At 44.5% G+C, this 22,754-nt stretch overlaps 1 protein-coding gene across 1 annotated transcript in view; it reads right to left on the bottom strand.

The window, feature by feature from the left end:
- The window catches only part of ABHD2 (abhydrolase domain containing 2, acylglycerol lipase), a 113,852-nt gene that overhangs the window by 25,097 nt on the left and 66,001 nt on the right, over positions 1–22,754 (bottom strand). Inside the window, exon 5 of the mRNA XM_077774393.1 lies at positions 21,325–21,492. Coding sequence (XP_077630519.1) covers positions 21,325–21,492 — 168 coding nt within the window. The remainder of the gene's footprint in view (positions 1–21,324; positions 21,493–22,754) is intronic.

Here is a 22,754-nt window from a genome sequence, read left to right as displayed (position 1 = left end):
TTTTTTTTTTTTTTTTTTTGTTAAATTTTTTAATGTTTTATTTATTTCTAGGAGAGAGAGGGAGAGACAGCGTGAGCAGGGGAGGGTCAGAGAGAGAGGGAGTCACAGACTGAAGCAGGCTCCAGGCTCTGAGCTGGCAGTCAGCACAGAGCCCGACGCGGGGCTCGAACCCACGAACTGCGAGATCATGACCTAAGCGAAAGTCGGNCTAAGTGATACTGGAAGAAAACCAAGGATATAAAAGGACCGGTAATGGCTGGCTCTATTTACTGTTTGCCTTACTAATGATCCTATCATCTCAATTATCACCAGCTTCAAAGCATACACGTTTCAATTTTTCCAGAGCCAGGACATTCAAATATTTTAAAGTTGGAGATTTTCCCAATTAGTTTCCAATCTCTATGACAGTTTTTGAAAAAAGTAATTTCTATGCCCAACATGCTTGAACTCACAACTCCAAGATGAAGAGTCACATGTTCTATCGGCTAAGCCAGCCAGGTTCCCTCTACCATAGTTCTTAAAAAGTGGCGGTGGAACTCACTTAACACCAATTGTTTTCAATAGACTTCCTGGTGGAAACCTCTTATAAAAACTTTTAAAACATTTCTTAAAAGATAATTTTTTAAAAATATGGTAGCAGAAACTTACAGAACCGTCAATGGACAATGTGTATTAACTAATCATATCCTAGAAGTTTTAGAGGATAAAGAGAATAAAATTATTTGTTAAGCAATTCAATTGGACCTGGGTATATTTAATTCAACCACATTTTTTTTAGAACCATATATTTGAAAAACAGATACTCAAGTCACAACTAGCAATCTGTTAGAAGCACAGAAAAAAATACATGAAACCCTCAATTATAAGTTGCCAGCAATTTTGAGACACCTCATCCATTTTACAGTAGCTTTCAAGGGGGAAAACTATATTAAATGAAGATTTTTTTAACTTGCCAATATCTTTTATCCATATAATTAGGTCTTTTTTTTTCTTTCAGCAACATATCAGAATTTAGGAGTAAATTTTCTGCATGTCTGACATCTAAGAAGTCTGCACTATGTTAGCCATTTTCAATTACGGATAATACCATAGTGACCCACTGCATTTCATAGTTCCTGTTCAAACCTTGACCTCTTTAACATCTTAAGGCTTGATAGAATTCTAGGCACATTGAAGAATATGTGCTTTTCCTGCATTTTCTGTTTGGGTAAAATCGTGGGTTTTTTGTAAATTAAAAATTACTTTTCTTAAGCCAGCTGGGAGCTTTTGACAGATAGATGTTCAATGCTTCAGTTAATGGCTTTCACTTCACATAAACAAGATCCCCATTTAACTTAAAATTCAACAGCAAATAACAAGATTGAACAGATTCCTTCTAAATACAGGTTGGCACACGCACAGACAATGACAATCTACTCTGTGTGTTGTTTTTTTTTTCCTTTCTTTTTTCCCTGATGGCTGGCAAGGTTTTAAGAAAAGATCGCTGTAAAATAAAACCCAACTCTAGGTGCATTAAGTGTGAAGATAGGAAACTAGAACTGAGAAGATACAGTCTGTTTCAACTTTTTTTGTTGCCATTTTGTATATCAGTCTGAGTTCCCAGATCTTTTTTTTTTTAATGTTTATTTTGGAGAGAGAGACAGAGACAGAATGTGAACAAGGGAGAGGCAGAGAGAGAGGGATACACAGAATCTGAAGCAGGCTTCAGGCTCTGAGTTGTCAGCACAGAGCCCGATGCAGGGCTTGAACTTATGACCCGAGATCATGACTTAAGCTGAAGTCGGACACTTCAGGCGCGACCCCCCTTTTAAATATTTATTTATTTTTGAGAGAGAGAGAGAGAGATTGTGGAAGGGTGAAAGTAGGAGGGGCAGAGAGAGGAAGACACAGAATCTGAAGCAAGAGTTCTCAGATCTTCTATGTTCCTTTTGAATATTATAGCTGTCGCACCACATTTGAAAGCATTAAAGACTTGAAGCAAAAACTAAAGAGGAATAATTGTGACATAATCAATGGTAACTGTATAATAACATCTCATAGTATCTATAAAAACAGAGAGAATAATCAGTTTACTTGGTTGTTCTTTCAATACTATATTGCTGATGACTTGACTATAGATTCTTTAATACTCACTAGGTAAAGTTCTTGCATGCATGCGTCCCATGACTTTTTTCTTTGTTGCTAGCTTAGTAAGAAGCCTATTATTCCTAATCTACACTTTCCCATTTGGTCTACTCAGCTCAGCAGCCCAACTGACAGATACCATCTTCACCATGTAAACGTTAATTGTAGCAGGTGTTGGTTAGATTGTGAAAGAGATATCAATTTTTACCATATTAAGGCAAAAGAGAAGTTAAATTGGCTTATGTAATCTAAGGAAATATTGAACAACCAAATAATAAGCCAGGAATCACTGAGTCTGAGGAAACTCTGGAAACATGGGCAGAGGCCCTGGACCAATTTAATTATGTGGATGAAAAGGGTGCATTTTTCTAGAAGAGGACTATTAATCAGACACCTCCAAATGTCCCCTGCAAAGCAAAAAACAAAGTTTATACATTGCTTATAATTTGTGAAGATGTTGTGATTCTTCAGATGGGAAAATTTGGTGTACAAGTATTATACTTCTGTTCAATAAAATAAAGTATTATGTGCCAGTGAATCACTGACACATTCTGAAATTTTGCTCACCAATATTAACATTTAAAGGTTTAAGAAGTCATTAGACATGGCAAAACTTAGATTGATATTAAAATATTTCTTCCTCAATTTCTGTGATCATTCTCTCCATCTTCTACTGCTTCATAAGCCACAAATATATGGGAGCACAAATATCTAATGCTTTCCTTTTCTTTTTTTGGGGGGGAAGGGTCCATAGTCTATAAATATTTTGAGACTGCTTTGCTTCATAATCTAAGGAAGGACAAAATTGTAATTAATTCCCTAATGTTGTTAGTAAATATCCTAAAAACAAGAGGACTGTTTTTGTTCCTGGTGGAACAGGAAGAAAACCAAACAACTATTAACAACAAAAAGGAACATACTTTCAAGAAGAATAAACTGGTGATGTAGGATCAGAGAAGCAAAGGAAAATTATTTGGGAATAACTTTTTTAAAGTCAGATGTATTCAAATCATCAGAACAAAGAAAACATGAAAATCAAAGCTTATGGTGCTCATTACACCTTAATCAATAATGTTCACATCAACCCTATTGTTATCCCTGTTTGGTCACATGGCTGCCAGTGCCAGAGCTAGACTATGAATCCACGTCCTCTGGCAACAAATTAATGTACCTTTTCTTACTCTATACTGCCTCCCACTCACGCTCTTTACATGTTTGAGATCAAGCATGCTTTCTATAAACTGAGAATCAGAATTTCTATCCCAGAACCTATTAGCTCAGTGACGTCAAGCAAGTTACTTTAACCTCTTTATGCTTCACATGGTTCATCTATGCAACGAGAAGGAGACCTTCCCTGTCACCACTGAGTTGTTGGAAGATAAAGTAAGATAGTGCTTTTTAACAATAACATGTATACATATAAGGGATTGTTATCATTGAAATGCATAAAGAAAACAGTTGACTAGATTTACCAGCCACTAGTTATTATCTTTAAAGACTCATGGCAGCAATAGTTGGAAGTAATTTCTCTCTCAAGTAGGGACCTATTGGGCCATTGAGGAGTTCGTATTGCATCCAGTTTATGTCTCCTCACCTTGAGGATGCTGTGAAGTGGGGAAGTTCAGAATAGTTTAATAATATGATTAAAGTGGTGAATAAATAAGACCCATGAGAACAGGTAGAAGAGGTTGGAATTAATTAGTTTGGAGACAATAATTCTTCCTAATACATGAGGCATCATCCTAAGAAAAATATAGAGCGACTTTTATCCAACGTCTCTGATAAATGACTTGAAAGTAACTGTGAAAATATAGTACAGACATAAGAAAGAATTTACTGATAGGGTTTTTTGTTAAATATGAAAATAGGCTATAAAAAAAGAGGTGGAGTCTCCTTTGTTGATGACTTTTCCGAAGAAAAATAGACAACATATCAATTTGGTTTTGTCAGGGAACAGATGTACTTGCAATCAGGGACTAGAAAATCTCAAGTATAGATTTCTTTCCCAGCTCTCAAGAATTCTACAGTTCTCTGGCTAACACCACTGAATGATCATAACATAGGTAGACAGCAAATTTTTCTAATTATCCTTGTCCAAATGTACACACTACATGAATCTGTTACTATCCTAATATATACATCTAGTTTGTTTGTCTGGTTGTTTGTTTTAGACGGTGTGATAGATGCAGAGGTTGAGTTAATCTAACTCTCTGGTTCATGGCACAGTATCATCATTAATCTGAGCAAGGCAAAATAGCAATTTTAAATGGATTTCTTCCCATGATCACATCCTCACTCCCATCCTCGCCTCCCCAACAGATAACTGCTCTAATGTGTTTAATGTATATTCTTAAGTTTAAATGTATCTTTGGAAATGAGTAGTGTGGGCTTTTTGGTGTGGATTTTAAAATGTATGCAAATACATCTCATGTATTTTCTTCTGTTTTTGCCAAGCATTATGTTTTAAGAGTGATGTTGTTTTTAACTGTGGGGTCATATTCATTAGTGTGCCAAGCATTATGTTTTAAGAGTGATGTTGTTTTTAATTGTGGGGTCATATTCATTAGTGTGCATCCACAGCCTTCTCCTTCCTCTAGTAGTAGGCAGCAAGGTTGTTTCCAATTTCCTGCTTCCACAATATTGTGAAAAACATACTCTCTTACGTGTTTTTTATTGTAAGATTTTTCTCTCTCCCTTTTACTTTAGAAATATGATTGGGTAATCAAACATAATTGGTACATATGCAACTACTTTGCCAGATTGTTCTCCAACACATAGAATAAAGACTTATTTTTATAAGAATTTTTGATTCAATAATAGACTCAAGTAGTGGAGTAATCTAATCTCTCATTTATATTATAAAATTTTACTGACTTCCTACCATGTGGCAGGGTATCATGTATTCTAGGATGACCTGTAAATCTCTATGACCTGAGACCCTTTCAGGAGGTCTGTAAGAGAAGAATTCTATTTATAACAATTTTAAGATGCTACTTGCTTTTTCAACTCCATTAACATTGTCCTCGATGGTACAAAAACAATTCAGGAGGATGAAACTTCCCAGTATCTTAGCATGAGGCCAGACAGTAGCACCAAACTATACCAATATTCATTGTATTCTTCACCACCATGCACTCATACTGAAACAACAACAGAGAAAAAACACCAGTTTTTTTTAGTAAGATCTCCTTGCTGAGGCAATAAAATTATTAATTTATTAAATCAAACACTTGGATATGACTTTTTAATATTTTGTGACAGAATGCAAAGTATACATACTGAAATACAATGGTCATCTTGAAGAAAAGCACTTTTGCCAAAAAAAAACTGCATCAATTTTTTCATGGAATATCATTATATATTGAAAGAACAACTGGCTGACAAACTGACTATCAGACTTGGATATTTCACAGATATTTTCTCAAAAGTGAAAAAAGTGAGTACTTCATTTTAAAAGAAGCAATAGGTAATAAAAAACTAAAGCTTCTAAATGAAAATTAGAATTTTGGAGAATTTTTATTTACTACCATGAGCTTGATCCTTCCCCAATACTTAAAGACTTTTCTGATGAGATCAGAACAAATGTGATGTGTTTTGATATTCTATAATAAAATGTGTCAACATTTGAAAAATCTGCATAAATGATCAAATGACCAATGCATAAAGTTACAAAATCATGCACAGGCAAACAATCCATTCAAATTTTAAAGTAGATTAATAACTTTTAATGCACATTGAAAAAATTAATTGAGGGGCGCCTGGATGGCTCAGTTGTTGAAGCATTCCACTTTAGCTCAGGTCACCATCTCCCGGTTTGTGAGTTTGGGCCCCACATTGGGCTCTGTGCTGTCAGCATGAAGCCCTCTTTGGATCCTCTGTCCCCTCCTCTCTCTGCCCTTCCTCTCTTCATGTTCTGTCTCAGAATAAATAAATAAACTTAAAAAAATTTATAATGGGGGGCACGTAGGTGGCTCAGTCAGTTGAGTGGCCGACATCGGCTCAGGTCATGATCTTACGGTTGTGGGTTCGAGCCCTGCGTTGGGCTCTGTGCTGACAGCTTGGAGCCTAGAGCCTGCTTTGGATTCTTTGTCTTCCTCTCTCTGCCCCTCCCCTGCTCGTGCTNTGTTCTGTCTCAGAATAAATAAATAAACTTAAAAAAATTTATAATGGGGGGCACGTAGGTGGCTCAGTCAGTTGAGTGGCCGACATCGGCTCAGGTCATGATCTTACGGTTGTGGGTTCGAGCCCTGCGTTGGGCTCTGTGCTGACAGCTTGGAGCCTAGAGCCTGCTTTGGATTCTTTGTCTTCCTCTCTCTGCCCCTCCCCTGCTCGTGCTCTGTCTCTCAAAAAATAAATAAATGTAAAAAAAAATATATATGTACATATACATAGTGGAAACATGAGCTGCTGACCTTGGCATCAGCTCAGAGTTTTTGACAGCCCTAAGTGAGAGCTCAACAGTTTCTTCCCCGACCAGCAAGCTGTGGGGGAGGCTGGCGTCCGAGTCTGGGACAAGCGTTTCTTACAGAGTCTTCTGACAGAGGATGCAGCCCAGGCCAGGCCAGCACAGCCTGTGCAGAGCTCAAACTATAGCGTGTATACAATCGCCTGGAGAGAGAGGATGTTGGGAAGGGGCATCCCTGGGCCTCACCCCCAGAGAAGCTGACTCAGCAAAGCTGACTCCTGGGGGTCAGGCCCAGGGACCTGCATTAAACATTTTTTGGAACAGATAAAACCTGCGCACAGCACAAAATTTAAGTAACATTAGAGATAAGGCAACAGGTCATTTCTTACATTCTTTTTAAAAATATCAGTGGTGACATACACATTATTTGGTATCTTGTTTGTTTTTCTTTTTTTTAAAGCAATACGTCTTGGGATCCATGTGTAACAATATATAGAAAGCTGCCCTATTTTTTTTTTTTTTTAAGGTAATCTTTACACCCAGCGTGGGGCTCAAACTCACAACCCCAAGATCAAGAGTCACACGCTCCACGGCTGAACCAGCCAGGCGCCCCTGCCCTATTCTTTGTTATTTTTATTGAATGAGGCATAAAATAATACTCAGGAAAGTGCACAATGAATTCATACATGCTTACACCCATGTAAACAGTGCCCAAACCATTTCAACCATTGTTTAAATTACTTTCAGCAAGTAATTGTAACTTACGGCTTGAAAAGGCCGTAATCTAGATTTCTAGATTTTTCTCCAAAGCTTCGATCTGACTGCATCGATCTGATGGCACACTAGAATCCCTGGGGACCTTGTAAAATACCACCAATGCCTGAGTCCTCCCCAGACTAATTAAATCAGAATATCTGGGGGCGGGACCCAGGCCTGGGAGGTCACCTTCAAGGTCTCTAGATGCTTCCAAAGTGCAGCTGGGGCTGAGAACCACTGATGTAAGGGACACTGATGTGGCTCAGACAAATACATGAAAGCAGATTTTGAAGCACACTCTCGCTCTTGTCTCTGGGCCATCCCTTTTCAGACTTTCCCTTCCACGTGCAGGAAGCAACCTTCACATGTGGAGGCATTGCTCTGCCTTTTGGAAGCTTCTGGACGCAGGGCTGTTGGCCCGGTAGCAGCTTTTTGCGTATCTCCTCAAAGTCGGTTTCTACAGGGGGCGAGTCTCTGCTCCACCCCGCCAGGCACCTCCTCTAGGTCCTGCAAATGCCAGTCTTTAAAGCACAGACCAAGTGCTTTCTGGTAATCTTGTGAAGAGTGAACCAGGAAAACAGCATCAAGGTGAAATGACAGTAAGGATTAAGTGCCAGCAGTAGCCCAGTGGTTCTCAAAGTGTGGTCCCCAGGCCAGCGGCATCGGCGCTGTTCCAAATGCACGTTCCTGCATCACACAGCACCTGCTCAATCAGAAGCTCTAAGGTTGGGGCCTTGACACAGGTTCAAACACAGGTTGCTGAGCCCGACTTCAGAATTTCTAAGAATGTGCATTTCTAACAAGTTCCCAGGCGATGCTGTTGCTTCTGGTCCAGGGGCCACGCTTTGAGAACCACAAAAGGTGGAGGAAGTCTTTCATTCTCTGTTTCTTTTGTCTTTTAAAAGGCAGTTCGAAAAGATGCTCCCTGTCACTCAGACATAAATAAATGCAAATTATAAAGGTAATCAAGGAATCATTTCCACCACCCACACTAGAGAAGGTTAACGATACCCAAGATCAGAGTCAGCGTGGGTAACATCTATTAGTGTTTGTTCAAGTATAAATATCTGGCCCAGCAATTCCATCTTTGGGGGCTTTTGTACTGTATGTGTGCAAAGATGTATGCACACGTGTGCAACTGTATATGAGCAATAATGGTCTTGCAGTACTGCTCGTGGCAGCAAAGGAGTGGAATCCAGCCAAGTAACAAACCTAGTGAAAATAAAAATGTTTAAAAAATATTTAAATCCCTTTAGACCAGTTTCAGCTACTTGCTTAAGCCATCCAGGATACCCCTCATGCCGGAGCAGAGGTTTGTAAAGCTTATGATGGGAACACTATTTGCCTGCACAAGAAATGGTATCGGGGTGCCCGGGTGGCTCAGTTGGCTAAGCATCCGACTCGGGCTCAGGTTGTGATCTCGCGGTTTATGAGTTCGAGCCCCGTGTCGGGCTCTGTGCTGACAGCTCAGAGCCTGGAGCCTGCTTCAGATTCTGTGTCTCCCTCTCTGCCCTTCTCCTGCTCTGACTCTCTCAAAAATAATTTTTTGAGCTTATTTTAAGTTAACTAAAATCTTTACTTTCCCACCATTTCCTTGGTGTTCTGCCTAATTTCATTTATCCCTTGACAACTTATAACTTTGTTTCATTCTGACACAGAAGGAACCTCTATTATTTAAAATTCTTTTTTTAATGTTTTATTTGTTTCTGAGAGAGAGAGAGAGGCAGCGTGAGCAGGGGAGGGTCAGAGAGAAAGGGAGACACAGAATCTGAAACAGGCTCCAGGCTCTGAGCTGTCAGCACAGAGCCCAACGTGGGGCTTGAACCCACGACCGTGAGATCATGACCTGAGCTGAAGCTGGACGCTTAACCGACTGAGCCCCCCAGGCGCCCCGAGGAACCTCTATTAGATGACAAACTCCGTTGCCTTCTGTGTCCGTGGGTCCGGGTGCCTGATGAATGTTCAGTCAGTATCACCCATGTGAATGGGAGAAAGGCTGGACGTGCTGGGTCCCAGGCCCGTCCCAGGAACTTAGAGCTGAGGAAGCAGATCCAAAGGAATGAAATGACTTGCCTGACCTCATCCCGTGAGCCAGAGGGAGTGTTGGACTTTGGACCCACGTCTAACCCCAAACCCAAGTCTTTGGTATCCTTGCACAAACCTACACAAGTAATAGTACTGAAGAGGTTTCTTTTTTCATTATTAGAAGTCTCTGCTTTCTCATCATTGGATTCCTTTGTGACCCATCTTTCGTTTTTAAATAGTTATTTTTTTAAAAGATTTTAATTAACATTTTTTAATGTTTATTAACTTTTAGGAGAGAGAGAGAAAGAGATAGAGCATGAGCAGGGGAGGGGCAGAAAGAGGGGGAGACACAGACTCAGAAGCAGGCTCCAGGCGCTGAGCAGTCTGCACAGAGCCCGATGCAGGGCTCAAACCCATGAACCGTGAGACTGCGGCCTGAGCCAAAGTCAGACCCTTAACTGACTGAGCTGCCCAGGTGCCCCAAAGATTTTAATTTTTCAAGTCTTATTTATTGATGTAATCCCACACCCAATGTGGGATTCGCACTCACAACCCTGAGATCAAGAGTCACATGCTCCACTGGCTGAGCCAGCCAGGTGCCCCCTAGGCCTGTTTATCTTCACTCAGGTTTGAGACTAATTATCTGAGACCTAGAATGGATGTCCAGATGTCATCGCGGCAGTTACGAAGCTCAGACCCGAGATACTACTGAAGAGCAATTAGAGCTAATGGCGGAGGCACCTTGGAGCCTCAATTTAATTAAATCCAAATCCATCTGATGTGGATAAAGGGCCAGCCCTGTCTAATGCCGGACAAGCTGTCTGGATGTTGTGTGAAAAGCTGCCGCCTCTCCCAGGCAAGGGAAAGCCAAGGGCACAGTCGGGCCAGCTCCAGGGCCCACCTTCTGGGAGGCGCCAGGTCCTCCTGGGATTTCCACCTGACGACAGTTACCAAACACCCTCAGGGACTGGGAGCCGCTCCCTGGACTGTTCCAGGATCTGTTTTTTGACCCTAGGAGGATTTTAATGAGGCTCCATGTATTTAATCCTTGTGGGATTAGCACCGGTAACAAGATTTAGGTGTCTAATCTTGCTGATCTTTGAAAAGACAAGATGAAACATGAGCCACTAACCTGGCCTTAGAGGGGTGCCACGGGGCCATCTGGAAAGGCAACCCGCTGAGAATAAGAAGGACTTGTCTTCAACCTCACAGCCCTGGAGAAAGACAAAGCTGAGGCCACGGAAGCCATTTCCAAGCAGCACCCGTGTGACTAAGTTGGCTCAGAGACAGGGAGGCACAGACTCGGTGCATCTCAGTGCATCCACGCCAGGCCTGGGCCTAGAATGTGGTGGGTGTGCCACAAATGTTAGCAGCGTAAGGAGGAGGTTTGAATCACGTGGCACTCAAGCACACACTACCGGCCGGTGTGACCGCAGCGGGGATGGGAAAGAAGTACCTAAATATCTTCTCTGCTCAGTGTAATCCAGGAGAACGATCTGGTCAGGCTGACAACGTGACTCTGGTGGGCGTTTGGGGCCAGCGGCCCCCTGTCATTTCTCAGTGTTGTGAAAGCCACGGCAAAGCTGAGTCACTCGGGACGAAAACAGCTGCAGAAACAGAGTGAGAGCCCTCCCTGCGTAGCACACGAGCTGCCCTTGTCCTTCTCTCTGACACAGATTTTCACAAGTGAGCGCTTTTAGCTCTCTTTCCGCAGGTACACGGTATCTAAAACTGCCCTCTTCTGTCTGAAAGTGAAGTATCCAGGTCTGATGCTGGGAGCACAGAGCCCGTCACTGCTTCTCCACGATTCTCCTCTGGGTATTGTCTACCCCCATCACATTCCCGAGCTCTGGCCCCTCGGCACCATCGCCATGCGTGGTGACTCCCCAGCACGTGATCTCGCCAGATGGCTTTCCAAGATACTTGAGTCTCCGNACCTGCCGTGTCCTTCTGCCATGGTAATACCCAACGGTTGCAGAGGCCACACAACTCGTGGTTGTCAATCTGGAATCATGAATAGGATTCACAACTGAGTCTCCAGCTATCAAAATGGTAGATAGGAGAAGCTTATGGAAACATCTACGCTCATGTTCTGATCAAAGATCTTCAGACGGATTGAGCAGTAAAAACACAGTGGGAGTTCCTTAAAAATCACTGTCAGGGGTGCCTGGGTAGCTCAGTCAGTTGAGCACCCGACTCTGGATTTAGGCTCGGGTCATGATCTCAGGGTCATGGGATCAAGCCCCGCATTGAGCTCTGCACTGAGTGGGGAGCCTGCTTGAGATTCTCTCTTTCTCCAACAAAACAAAACAAAACAAAACAAAACAAATCACTGTCTGCACCTCCTTACGGCAAGGTGGCTTGGCTCCTGGGTGGTCTCTACAGCTGGCTACAGCAGGGTGGCCGCATGTCCTAGTTTCTCTGGGGGAGTCCCGGAGCTGGACTGATGCAGTCATTAGTAAGGTCCTCCTGCACTCTCACAAGCTGGGATGCTAAATTATACGGTTGCCACAGGTACAGGACCTCCCTTCCATGATTGAAATGCTGCCTTCTAAGCAAGGCAAAGTTTCCTGGCCTTACCTTGCGGTTCCAAAAGATAGTTAAAAAAATCCCAGTATTAATTAAACTCAGTCGGACATTACACAACTCCTTCTTCAAGCAACGGAAGACACCTCTTCTCGGCTTGATGTCTGATGCCAGAAGTTCAAGTGTTTAGAAGTAAGGGAAGGGCTTACTTCCATGTTTAAACTCACAGGGAAGGCAATTTAAATCTTTTGAGACGATACGCAATGCCATGGTGCCAGCTCTGGGTTTGGTCAGAGATGGGTACTACGTTCTCAGGAGGTTCAGGACCCTAAGGACTCAGTCACCTCATGGGGGCCAATGCCACGTTGTTTTTATTCCTTTCATAAAGGATACAAAAGTGACTTTTAAAATGCTAAACTTTCTCTCTTATAATCAAGATCAACTCCTGGTCCCTTTGTCACTTGGCTCGACTTCAAGAGCAATCTTGGGAACAGAGGTCAGAAGAACCACACGGGGTAGTTCTGGTTTTCAGCTCCTTCCTTGGCTGGTGGACTTGATCCAGCCATACTTTGCTCTGAACACGAATCGTGGATGACTAGGATAAGGCATTTAGCCAAAGGCAGAACGATGCACCCAAACTCTTCCTTAATTTACTGGTTTCCTGCATCACCACCGACAAACATGCTTACATTCCAAACGGTGTTTGGGTTCGGAAATCAATTCAGTCGATAAAGAGTAAGCCAACATGTTCACTGCTCCAGCGTTTCAATTAAAGATGAGGCTCTTTAGAATAAATACACTTCAAAAAAAATCTTTAAGACTTCTATACCTTCTTACATTTTCGAGTGTTACTTATTGACCTCACTCACAGGATAGGGTTGTGTCCTGGGTCTGATCCCGTACAGTATCTGGCTCATTAAGAAATTTAAAAGACTGACAGACTTCACTCTTGTGGGTTTCATTTGTCATCCTAATAGTGTCACATTTTATGTATGGTCAGATCAGCTAATATAATTTCATTTAATTCATCACAAAAGAAATGTATTTAATATTTTCTAGCTTAAAAAATCATATGAACCATACTGCACCAGGTGGTGAGGAATTTTTTTTTTTTTAAGAATGAAAATAATTCGGGGCACCTGGGTGGCTAGGTTAAAGGTCTGACTCTTGATTTCGGTTCAGGTCATGATATCACGATTCGTGAGATCAAGCTCCACCTTGGGCTCCATGTGCTGACAGCGCGGAGCCTGCTTGGGATTCTCTCTCTCCTTCCCTCTGCCCTTCCCGCCCCCCGCCACCCCATGCCACTCTCTCTCTCTCTCTAAATAAACTTAAAAGAGAAAGAATGAAAATAATTTTTAGAAGGCTGAAATAGAGTGAGGAGAGCAGTGTTAAAATAAAAACACCTTGCCCACGGTGACTGTAAGAGCGGGCTGTGAGCAGATGCCAGGAGAACTGAGCTGGAGGCGTGTGACCCCACCCAGTGGCCCCCCCCACACTGGGCAAGGCGCCAGTTCCAAAGGTTGTGCAGTTAGAAAGCCTGTATGGCCTCCTCTGAGGTCCCCACTGGGGCCTGCCCGTCTCTGTACGCAGAGTCAGAACTTGCACCAGGCCCGAGACAGAAAGAACTTTCTGCTCCACAAGCACAGCTTCTCAAACTGGTCCGTGCGACCGGTCAACCGCATGAAGCTGAGGCAGAGGTGGGCTCGTTTAAGACGCCCACCTTCTCTCCTCTAAGTTGGTTCATGGAAAACATAAAGACAACGGTCACTGCCACTTACTGTTACTTTCTCCACAACCTCTGTGACCCAGGTGTTCAAACCCCCACCTGCTGGACCCTGAAACCCAGGCTCTTTCCTTACGCAGGCATTTCCTGAGCATCTCTCAGTGACATACTAGATGCAGGAGATTAATTTTAAAAACTCATATAAAAATTGAAAAGCCAGATCTGGTCCCTGTCCTTCGGTGTCTACTGCTCAGACGGACTGTGGCTCTGTGTTCTTCCCCTCTCCTGGCAGGCAGCCCCTCACCAGCCGGGGAGCTTCTAGAAGGTACTCTGCATGCCGCCTGCATTATCCTCACGGCGGCTGGCCCCATGAATGTCTCTAGGATGCAGGATGAACAAGAGGGGAGCCCAGACCTCCCCGAGCCTCTGCTGTGGTTCTGAGGAGCCCCTGGATGCGCTTTTGCCTCAAGCCGAAAACGCATCTGAGCGGGAAGCCTTCCCTCCCTCCTCAGCCTATCGGCAGGATGCGGTCACTTGCACAGACAGGCGATGTAGCCCCTTGCTCAGAAGCATGAGGTTCAGGACTGCACGGTCTGGGCTGGTACCCGGGCCACCCACTCAGCAGCTTTGTGATCGAGGGCAAGTTCCAAAACCTCGCCAGGCTCGTCATCTGTAAAAGAGGGATGGCTGATTTCATATATCCTACCAGGTACTTAGGACAGTGCCTGGCACGCAGCAACTGCTCTGTAAGTGACAGCTATTAACATAAACAGTACTGAGCATGGCCACCAGTGGGGGAAAAGCTGAGAGTTTAAAGGTTCAAAAGAGTTTAAAAATTTAAAGAGGCAGCGCCGCGCCAGAGTTGAGAACCACACAATCTGAATGCCGGCTCCGTCACTTACTAGTTGTGTGACCCCAAGCCTGTGCAGCGAGGGTACTAGCACCTCCCTCCGGACGTCGTAAGGATCAGGTGAAGTGGAACGTACACGTGCTCGGTGCACCCGGCACTCATCAGTGCGACATAAATGGGAGCCACTGTCACTCAGGATTTTCTTTAATGGCTTCGTCCTTCAAAGGCAGCATGAAGGATTCTGAGTCACGAGAAGGCATTAAGTATCCATTTAGGAATTTCTTCTGTGCGAGAGAGATCTGTTTTTAACAATATCTAATCACATGAGCTCAGAGGTCCGGTGGCAAGGGACCGGTGCCGACAGGGTCTGGGACGGAGCTGGTCAGCTAAGTGGGGAGAGGCGTGTTACAGTTTTCTCAGAGACCTCGGTGGCGGTGCGTGGTGCGGAACCGGAAAAGAAGAACTAAGGCTTCCTGTTAACACCTGTTTAGTTTCCCTCTGGTCAAGATCAGTATCACAGTGACTTGATGGCCAGGTCTGTTCAAGAACAGCACGGCTTGTGCGGGGGAGGCTCCCACAACCACCAGGTGCATATGTTTGAGGCACGGTTTGCCACTATCGCCTTACAAACTGTCACGTCACTTCCCTCCCCCGGGTCCTCATTCTAGGGCACTTTCCAGGGGCCAAGCAGGAATCTGGGTTTGGGGAGAACAGAGGCTGCTGGCTCCTGTGGGCAGCGCCCCCATCGGCAGCCCCCACGCCAGTGCCTGGTGCTGGCCTGCGCTCCGCAGCTTGTCCTGGGAGCAGAGGCCCCTTAATATCACATCCAGTCCTCCTNAGAAAAGGGAAGGGAAGGAGATTTAAAAGAGGCTTAAGATGCCTCTCTGTTTTCTTTTACCTCTTCCACTGAAAAGGAGAGGAAGGGAAAAGAGAGGAAGGGCCAGCAATATTTTTAAAAAATAAAATAAAAGATTTGAGAAGCCTCTCATCCAGTGGCAATGTATGGGGACGGATTTGCATCCTGAATTAAGCCATTAAACGGGAAGAAAAACAAAGAAGCCAGATGGGGAAAGTGAAGTGCTATTAAGGAACGGGGGTGCTTTAGGGGTGCTGGTGGCATGATGCTCCTGTTAATTTACGAGCTGAACCGTGTTGAAGTCCCAGCCCCCCCACTGCCTCAGAATATGACTGTACTTGGAGGAGGGGCCTTTAGAAAAATAACTAGTAAAATGGGGTCATGGGAGGAGGGGCCTAATCCAACCTGACTGGTGACTTTTTAAGAGGAGATAAGGACACCAGCCGGGGGGACACAGGCATGAATGCACAGGACAAGGAGAAGAACGCACAAGCTCAGAAGAAACCAAGCCTGCCTACACCTTGACCTTGGACTCGCGGCCTCCAGAACTGTGAGAAAAGAAACGCCTGGGGGCACCTGGGTGGCTCAGTCGGTTAAGCGTCCGACTTCGGCTCAGGTCATGATCTCACGGTTCGTGGGTTCGAGCCCCGCGTCGGGCTCTGTGCTGACAGCCAGCTCAGAGCCGGGAGCCTGCTTCAGATTCTGTCTCCCTCTCTCTCTGACCCTCCCCTGTTCAGGCTGTCTCTCTCTCTCTCTCAGAAATAAATAAAACATTAAAAAAAAAAAAAAAGAAAGAAAAGAAACGCCTGTAGTTGAGGCCACCCAGGCTGCGGTGTTTTGTTATGGAAGTCCTAGCAAACTAAAACAGTTTACAGAGCGTCCGCGGATCTTAGCATCATCCACTAAAATAGTCACAGATGGAATGACGGACTCACCAGGATCAGCTCCAAAGTCATATTCGAGGGCGAAGGAAAGGGCAGGAAGGGGGTTATGGGTGAAACAAGCCTGGCCGTAAGTTTGGTTGAGGTCGAATGGTGGGCACACAGGGGTTTATTTGGGTTCATAGCACTATCGTCTCTACTTTTGTGTATCCTGAACATTTCTCTAAAAAAGAGGTTTTTGAAAAACTGAAGAGGAAACATAGCTTGTAGGTCATCTGCCTTGCTGGAAAACTATTCAGGTCTAACAAAAAATATGAATTTACTTCTAAAATTCTAATGCAACAACAGCAAATGAAAGGAAGGGTTAATGGATTTTAAAAAACTGGGGAGTGTGGCGGGGGCTGAGTTCTCCCTGGATGGACTGACTTCACCCCTTGCTGAGACTCAGCTCACCAGCCCAGACAGGCCACAGCCGCGCACGCTCCTCTGTTGAGGAGCTCTGGCCCGTGTGACCTTGAGGACCTGTTCCAGTGCTTTTTCCCGGAAGAATCCTTCCTTCCGCAACACAACTGCTTGCCTCTGGAGACAGGCTGGTTTCTTTTCTTTTCTTTTCTTTTTTTAATTTTTTAAGTGTTTATTTTTGAGAGAGACAGAGACAGAGTGCAAGCAGGGGAAGGGCAAAGAGGGAGACACAGAATCCAAAGCAGGCTCCAGGCTCTGAGCTGTCAGCACAGAGCCCTACGCAGGGCTCGAACCCATGAATCGTGAGATCATGACCTGAGCCAAGTTGGACACCCAATGGACTGAACCAGCCATGGGCCCCCAGGCTAGTTTCTCTTTGCTGCTGCCTCACCCATCACACTGTGCGGGCTTGTTTACGGATAGTCCCATCTATTCCTACGGAACATTATCTTTTTTTTTTTTTTAATGTTTTTTATTTATTTCTAGGAGAGAGAGAGAGAGACAGCGTGAGCAGGGGAGGGGCAGAGAGAGAGGGAGCCTACGGAACATTATCTTTTTTTTTTTTTAATGTTTTTTATTTATTTCTAGGAGAGAGAGAGAGAGACAGCGTGAGCAGGGGAGGGGCAGAGAGAGAGGGAGCCTACGGAACATTATCTTTTTTTTTTTTTAATGTTTTTTATTTATTTCTAGGAGAGAGAGAGAGAGACAGCGTGAGCAGGGGAGGGTCAGAGAGAGAGGGAGCCTACGGAACATTATCTTATTTATCCGAGCCACAGACAGCAGGCTGATCCCTCACTCGTGTTAATAGATCTTCAAGTATTTGAAAAAAGAATAAACAAAACATTTAATAAATGGTTATGACATGTTGGGCACTCAACTGCCTGCTAAGTCCTCAGGAACCCACGTTTCATTGTAAAATTGTAACCCCTGATTTGCTGTTGAAGAATCTAGAACTGAGGTTAGGGAGCTGCTCCAGGTCACAGGCAGGCAGCGGCAGGGCCGGGCGCCATCTCTTTGCCCACACGGAGCGTGGAGCCCTCTCTGTTCCTTCAGCCAATCTCCCCGGCTTGTCTGTGGAAGGTGCCCTGATCCAGTGTCCCTTCCCGATGGCCCCTGGCACAGCACTCCCAGGGCCGGGGGACTGGACTACCCCCACCCAGCGCTTCTACTAGCTCTGACATGATCCTGGACCCTGGGGCCGCCAGGGCCAGGCTCTCCTACTGCCTGGCGCTGTGCCTTGCCCGAATTACTTAACCTCTCTGCGCCGCAGGGCCTTTCCACCCTAATCTGCTAAGCGTCTGGCTGGTTGCTATGGACATCAAAGGGGCCACGTCTGTGTGAGACAGCAGCACTGTGTTGGCACAGGTTCAGTGCCCTCGCTGGCATTTCTGGTCTTGTTTTTGGCATACTGCCTGTTAGATGGCACTCCCAGTCTGTCTCTGCCTGGGGTCCTGAGGTCAAGCCATGCCTCCCCATCTTCAACTTGTATGGATGGATTTTTATACCCAAGTACAGGACCTTACAACCCTGCCCCACTGTTTTCATTTTTGAAAATAAAAAACTTTTCAAAATGTTTTTTAGGTTCTGACCATTAAAAAAATTTTTTTTAACGTTTATTCATTTTTGAGAGACAGAGGCAGACAGAACATAAACAGGGGAGGGGCAGAGAGAGAGGGAGACACAGAATCGGAAGCAGGCTCCAGGCTCTGAGCTGTCAGCACAGAGCCCGACATGAGGCTCAAACTCATGGACTGTGAGATCATGACCTGAGCTGAAGTCGGCCACTTAACGGACTGAGCCACCCAGGCGCCTCTCTGCCCATTTTTTAAAAGAGAATTGCTTTCCCTTTTCTTTTTTTTCTTTTTCTTTTCTTTTTTTTTTTTTTGAGAGAGAGAGAAGTGTAAACAAGGGAGGGGCAGAGGGAAGAGAGAATCCTGAGCCGGCTCCATTCTCAGCACAGAGCTGGACTAGGGCCCTGATCTCATGACTGTGAGATCATGACCTGAGCCAAAATCAACGGTCAAGGGTCGAATGCCTAACCAACTGAGTCCCCCAGGCGCCCCAGATTCTGCCCATTTCCGCTTTTTGGATCCAATCCTGTCTACCACATTCGCTCTTCTCCATGTGCCTGAGTTATCTGTAAATCTGGACCTTCACCTATATCTTCAAGCCACTGACCAAACTGCTGAACAGGAGAGTCTGTAACGTGGTGTGTTTAGTCGTGGGAGTGAGTGCGGGGAAGCAGCGGGTGTAGGGCACCCGGGCCGGACACAGCAGGTGCACCCCTACACACGGCCAGGAGTAGCATATGCTGAAACTGCCTTGCTAGAGGACCATCTGACAGTATATGCAAATACACATAAACACTGTTGACTCTGAGATTTTGCTCCTGGAAATTTAATCCAAAGTGGTCATGAAAGAGAAAAAAATTCTATGTGAAGATATTTAGAACATCATTATTTAAAATGCTGAAAAAAACTCTAGGGGCACCTGGGTGGCTGGGTCAGTTGAGCATCTGACTTTGATTCAGGTCACGATCTCACGGTTCGTGAGTTTGAGCCCCGCGTCTGATTTGCTACTGTCAGTGCAGAGCATGCTTCGGATCCTCTGTCCCCATCTTTCTCTCTGTCCTTCCTCTGCTCTCTCTCAAAAATAATGTACATTAAAAAATTGTTTTAAAAAATGCTGAAAAACTCTCAATCTGCTAAATGGACTACAGGGAGGAATAGTTAAATAAAGAGCGTAACAGCAACATGGCTCTTACAGAGATCAAATGTAATCACTGTGTGTTTTTTTTTTATATATTTTTTAAATTTATTTCTAGGAGAGAGAGAGAGACAGCGTGAGCAGGGGAGGGTCAGAGAGAGAGGGAGACACAGAATCCAGAGGGAGACTCTGAAACTGGCTCCAGGCTCTGAGCTGGCAGTCAGCACAGAGCCCGACGCGGGGCTAGAACCCACGAACCGCGAGATCACGACCTGAGCCGAAGTCGGACGCTTAACCGACTAAGCCACCCAGGCGCCCCAATGACTGTGTGCTTTTGTTAGGGAATGCAAAATTGTTTACTATTAAAAAATGTTTTTAATGTTTTATTTATTTCTGAGAGAGAGAGAGACAGAGCATGAGCAGGGCAGGGTCAGAGAGAGAGACACAGAGACTGAGCCACCCAGGTGCCCCAATGGAAGATTATTTAAATTAGGTCACTCTAGACATACATGCCTTGACTGCACCCACATAAAGTACACAGATATGGCACCTGGGTGGCTCAGTTGCTTAAGTGTTCGACTTCAGTTCAGCTCATGATCTCATGGTTTGTGGGTTTGAGCCCGGGGCTCTGTGCTGGTAGCTCGGAGCCTGGAGCCTGCTTCAGATTCTATGTCTCCCTCTCTCTCTGCCCTCCCCCACTCACGTTCTGTGTCTCTCTTAAAACTATGTACACAGAGAAAAGAAAGGGAAGATAAAAAATAGAAAATTATAGTTATGGTGAGATTATTTATTCATTTATTATGTTTTTTAATTTTTTTTTTTTTCATGAGAGAGAGAGTGCAAGCGAGGGAGGGGCAGAGAAAGCGGGGGACAGAGGATCTGAGGCGGGTTCTGCGCAGATAGCAGCAAGCCCAATGTGGGGCTCGAACTCATCAACTGTGAGATCATGATCTGAGCCAAAGTCAGACGGTTAACCCACTGAGCCCCCCAGGCACCCCTACTTATTTATTTTCTAAGTAGGCTCCATGCCCAGTACACAGCCCAAAGCACAGCTTGAACTCATGATGCTGAGATCAAGACCTAAGCCAAGATCAAGAGTCAGACACTTAAGTCCCCAGGGGCCCAGTTGTGGTGAGGTTATAGATGCAATTTTCAATTGTTTTCCATTAAAATGCATAATAATTTATTTGGTTATAAATAACCCCAATGTTTGCACATACTCAAACACATACTTTATGTGTTTTTTTTTTTAAATTAAAACATTTTTTCTTTATTTATTTTGAGAGAGACAGAGACAGTGCAAGTGGGGGAGGGGTAGAGAATTCTAGGCAGGCTCCATGCTGTCAGCACAGAGCCCAATGCAGGGCTTGAACCCATGAAACCGTGCGTGGGATGCTTAACCGACTGAGACACCCAGGCGCCCCCATGCTTAACCCACTATTCATGGGATCCCAAGTTCCTTGAAGGTAGGTAGGCACTGGATCTCACACTCAGACAGATGCTTCTGGCCTTTGGTTGAAGCCTTGCCTTAGCTAAGGTTCTGTCTTCCAGACTGCCTTCATTCTTGATTCTTATGTGAGTCTCCCTTCATATTGTAGGTGTACACATAAATAATAAACGCAGCCCTGGCGCGCCAGTCACCAGAGTCCCGAGCAATGAACATGAGGACGGCACAGTGGACAAGGGCACCGGCTGTCTAGCTCCTGACCTGCTCTGACACCAACCAGCAGGGGACCTGGGGCAAACCTTCCCCGGTGAGTTTCGCTCTGTCTCTAGGAGGCAGGATGAGGTGGGGGTGGCTACGGTGCCTATCTGAAAGGCTGATGTGACACATGGCATCACGAATACCCAGTCCAAGCTGGCTGCTTTATAACCATGGGCCCCACTGCGGTTCGCAGATGGGCATAAAGCCTGAACTTAGAAAGGTAAAGCAGAACACAAGTTAACGGCACACTCATAGCAAGAACAACAGTGAGGGGGACTCCACTTGGCCGTGCCCGTACTTACCGTAGGTGAACATGCGTGGTGAGGTCAGCTCAATGTTGGGCAAGGCGCCCAGGTGGTTGAGCACAGCGCACCGGTAACCGTTTTTCTGGGCGTAGTCGACGAAGGTGCGGATGTACTGCTTCTCGCTGTGATTGGCAATTCCAGGACAGATGACCATGGTAATGTCATCTACGGGGCGAAGAAAGAGATCCCGGCATATCCAGTGAACAGTGAGGATAAATGGCCACCATTAAACATGCCCGGCTTAGAAAACAGCAGGAGGGAACGTCACGTTGAATTTCACTCAGTTGTCTGGGAAGAGTATCCTACCCTTTGAGCTGGAGTTGTCTATACCAGGGCTTCTCAAACTGTTTATGCTGACAGGGCAGTTTTTAAAATTTCTGATCGTGCACAGATACTTTTGAAAACGAGGATAAAAGTGACCAGAGAGACAAAAAGAAGAAAAATTTAAATCTCAACTTCTTCTTATTAGATTCAACAGATACAAGATTACTCTGCTGTACAAGTTCCCAACCCTCACTCTTAATTTCTATTGGAAAGTCTGTATGAATGACGGAATGAATGAATAGAAAAGTAAAAAGCAGTGTCTGCACAGACTTCTCTGATCAAGCAATTTTACTTCCAGGTATTTCTCCTACAGATGATACATACGCCTGTACATGCACAAAACAAGGTCCGGACCGTGTCGGTGGTAATAGCAAAAGACTGAACACAACCAAAATGTCCAGAAATAGGGGTCTGGTTAAATAAATTACTGCATAGCCAAGTGATGAAATACTACGCAGCCCTTAAAAACAATGAGAGACATCGCTACATATACTATAGGGCAAGCTCTCCGATGTGTCTTAAGTGGAAAAAAAGCAGGGTGGAGAAAATGGTTATGATACACTGCCATTTGCGTGGAGGGGGAAAAAAGACATCTATGTTTATAAAAGCATCTACTAGCTGTGGAGTCCTACGTAAGAAACTTAACAGTGGGTACCACTGGGGAGGGCCCTGGATGGGGTGTAGGGGAAGAAGAGAGACTTAACTTTCTCTGTGTATCTTGAAGTCATCTTTTGGATTGTCTATCGTGAGCATGGATTACCTACTTGAAACTATGAATACATAGTCTTCCTTTATGTTTTTAATTTTTTTTTTTTTTGCATAGCTTTCCTTCAAAAGAGAAGTGGCATTTAGGTTATCAAGTCTGACCATAAATGTCCCTTCCAAAAGTTAAGATAAAAACAGCTTTTAAATTCTTCTTGAATGTGCATCAAGAAACTTAACAATTTTACGGACCTAGCAGCTCCAATTCTCGGACGCTTGCCTCAAATTTCATGGTTAAGGATGCTCATCCTAGAATTACTTACAGTAATAATATAAGTAGATGAATAATTAAATGACGGTATGACTATATCGTAGAATACCAAGCAATCGTTCAAATCATG

Source organism: Crocuta crocuta, unplaced genomic scaffold (assembly GCF_008692635.1).
Source record: "Crocuta crocuta isolate KB4526 unplaced genomic scaffold, BGI_CrCroc_1.0 scaffold7, whole genome shotgun sequence".
Lineage (NCBI taxonomy): Eukaryota > Metazoa > Chordata > Mammalia > Carnivora > Hyaenidae > Crocuta > Crocuta crocuta.
This window is presented reverse-complemented; position numbering and strand designations above follow the sequence as displayed.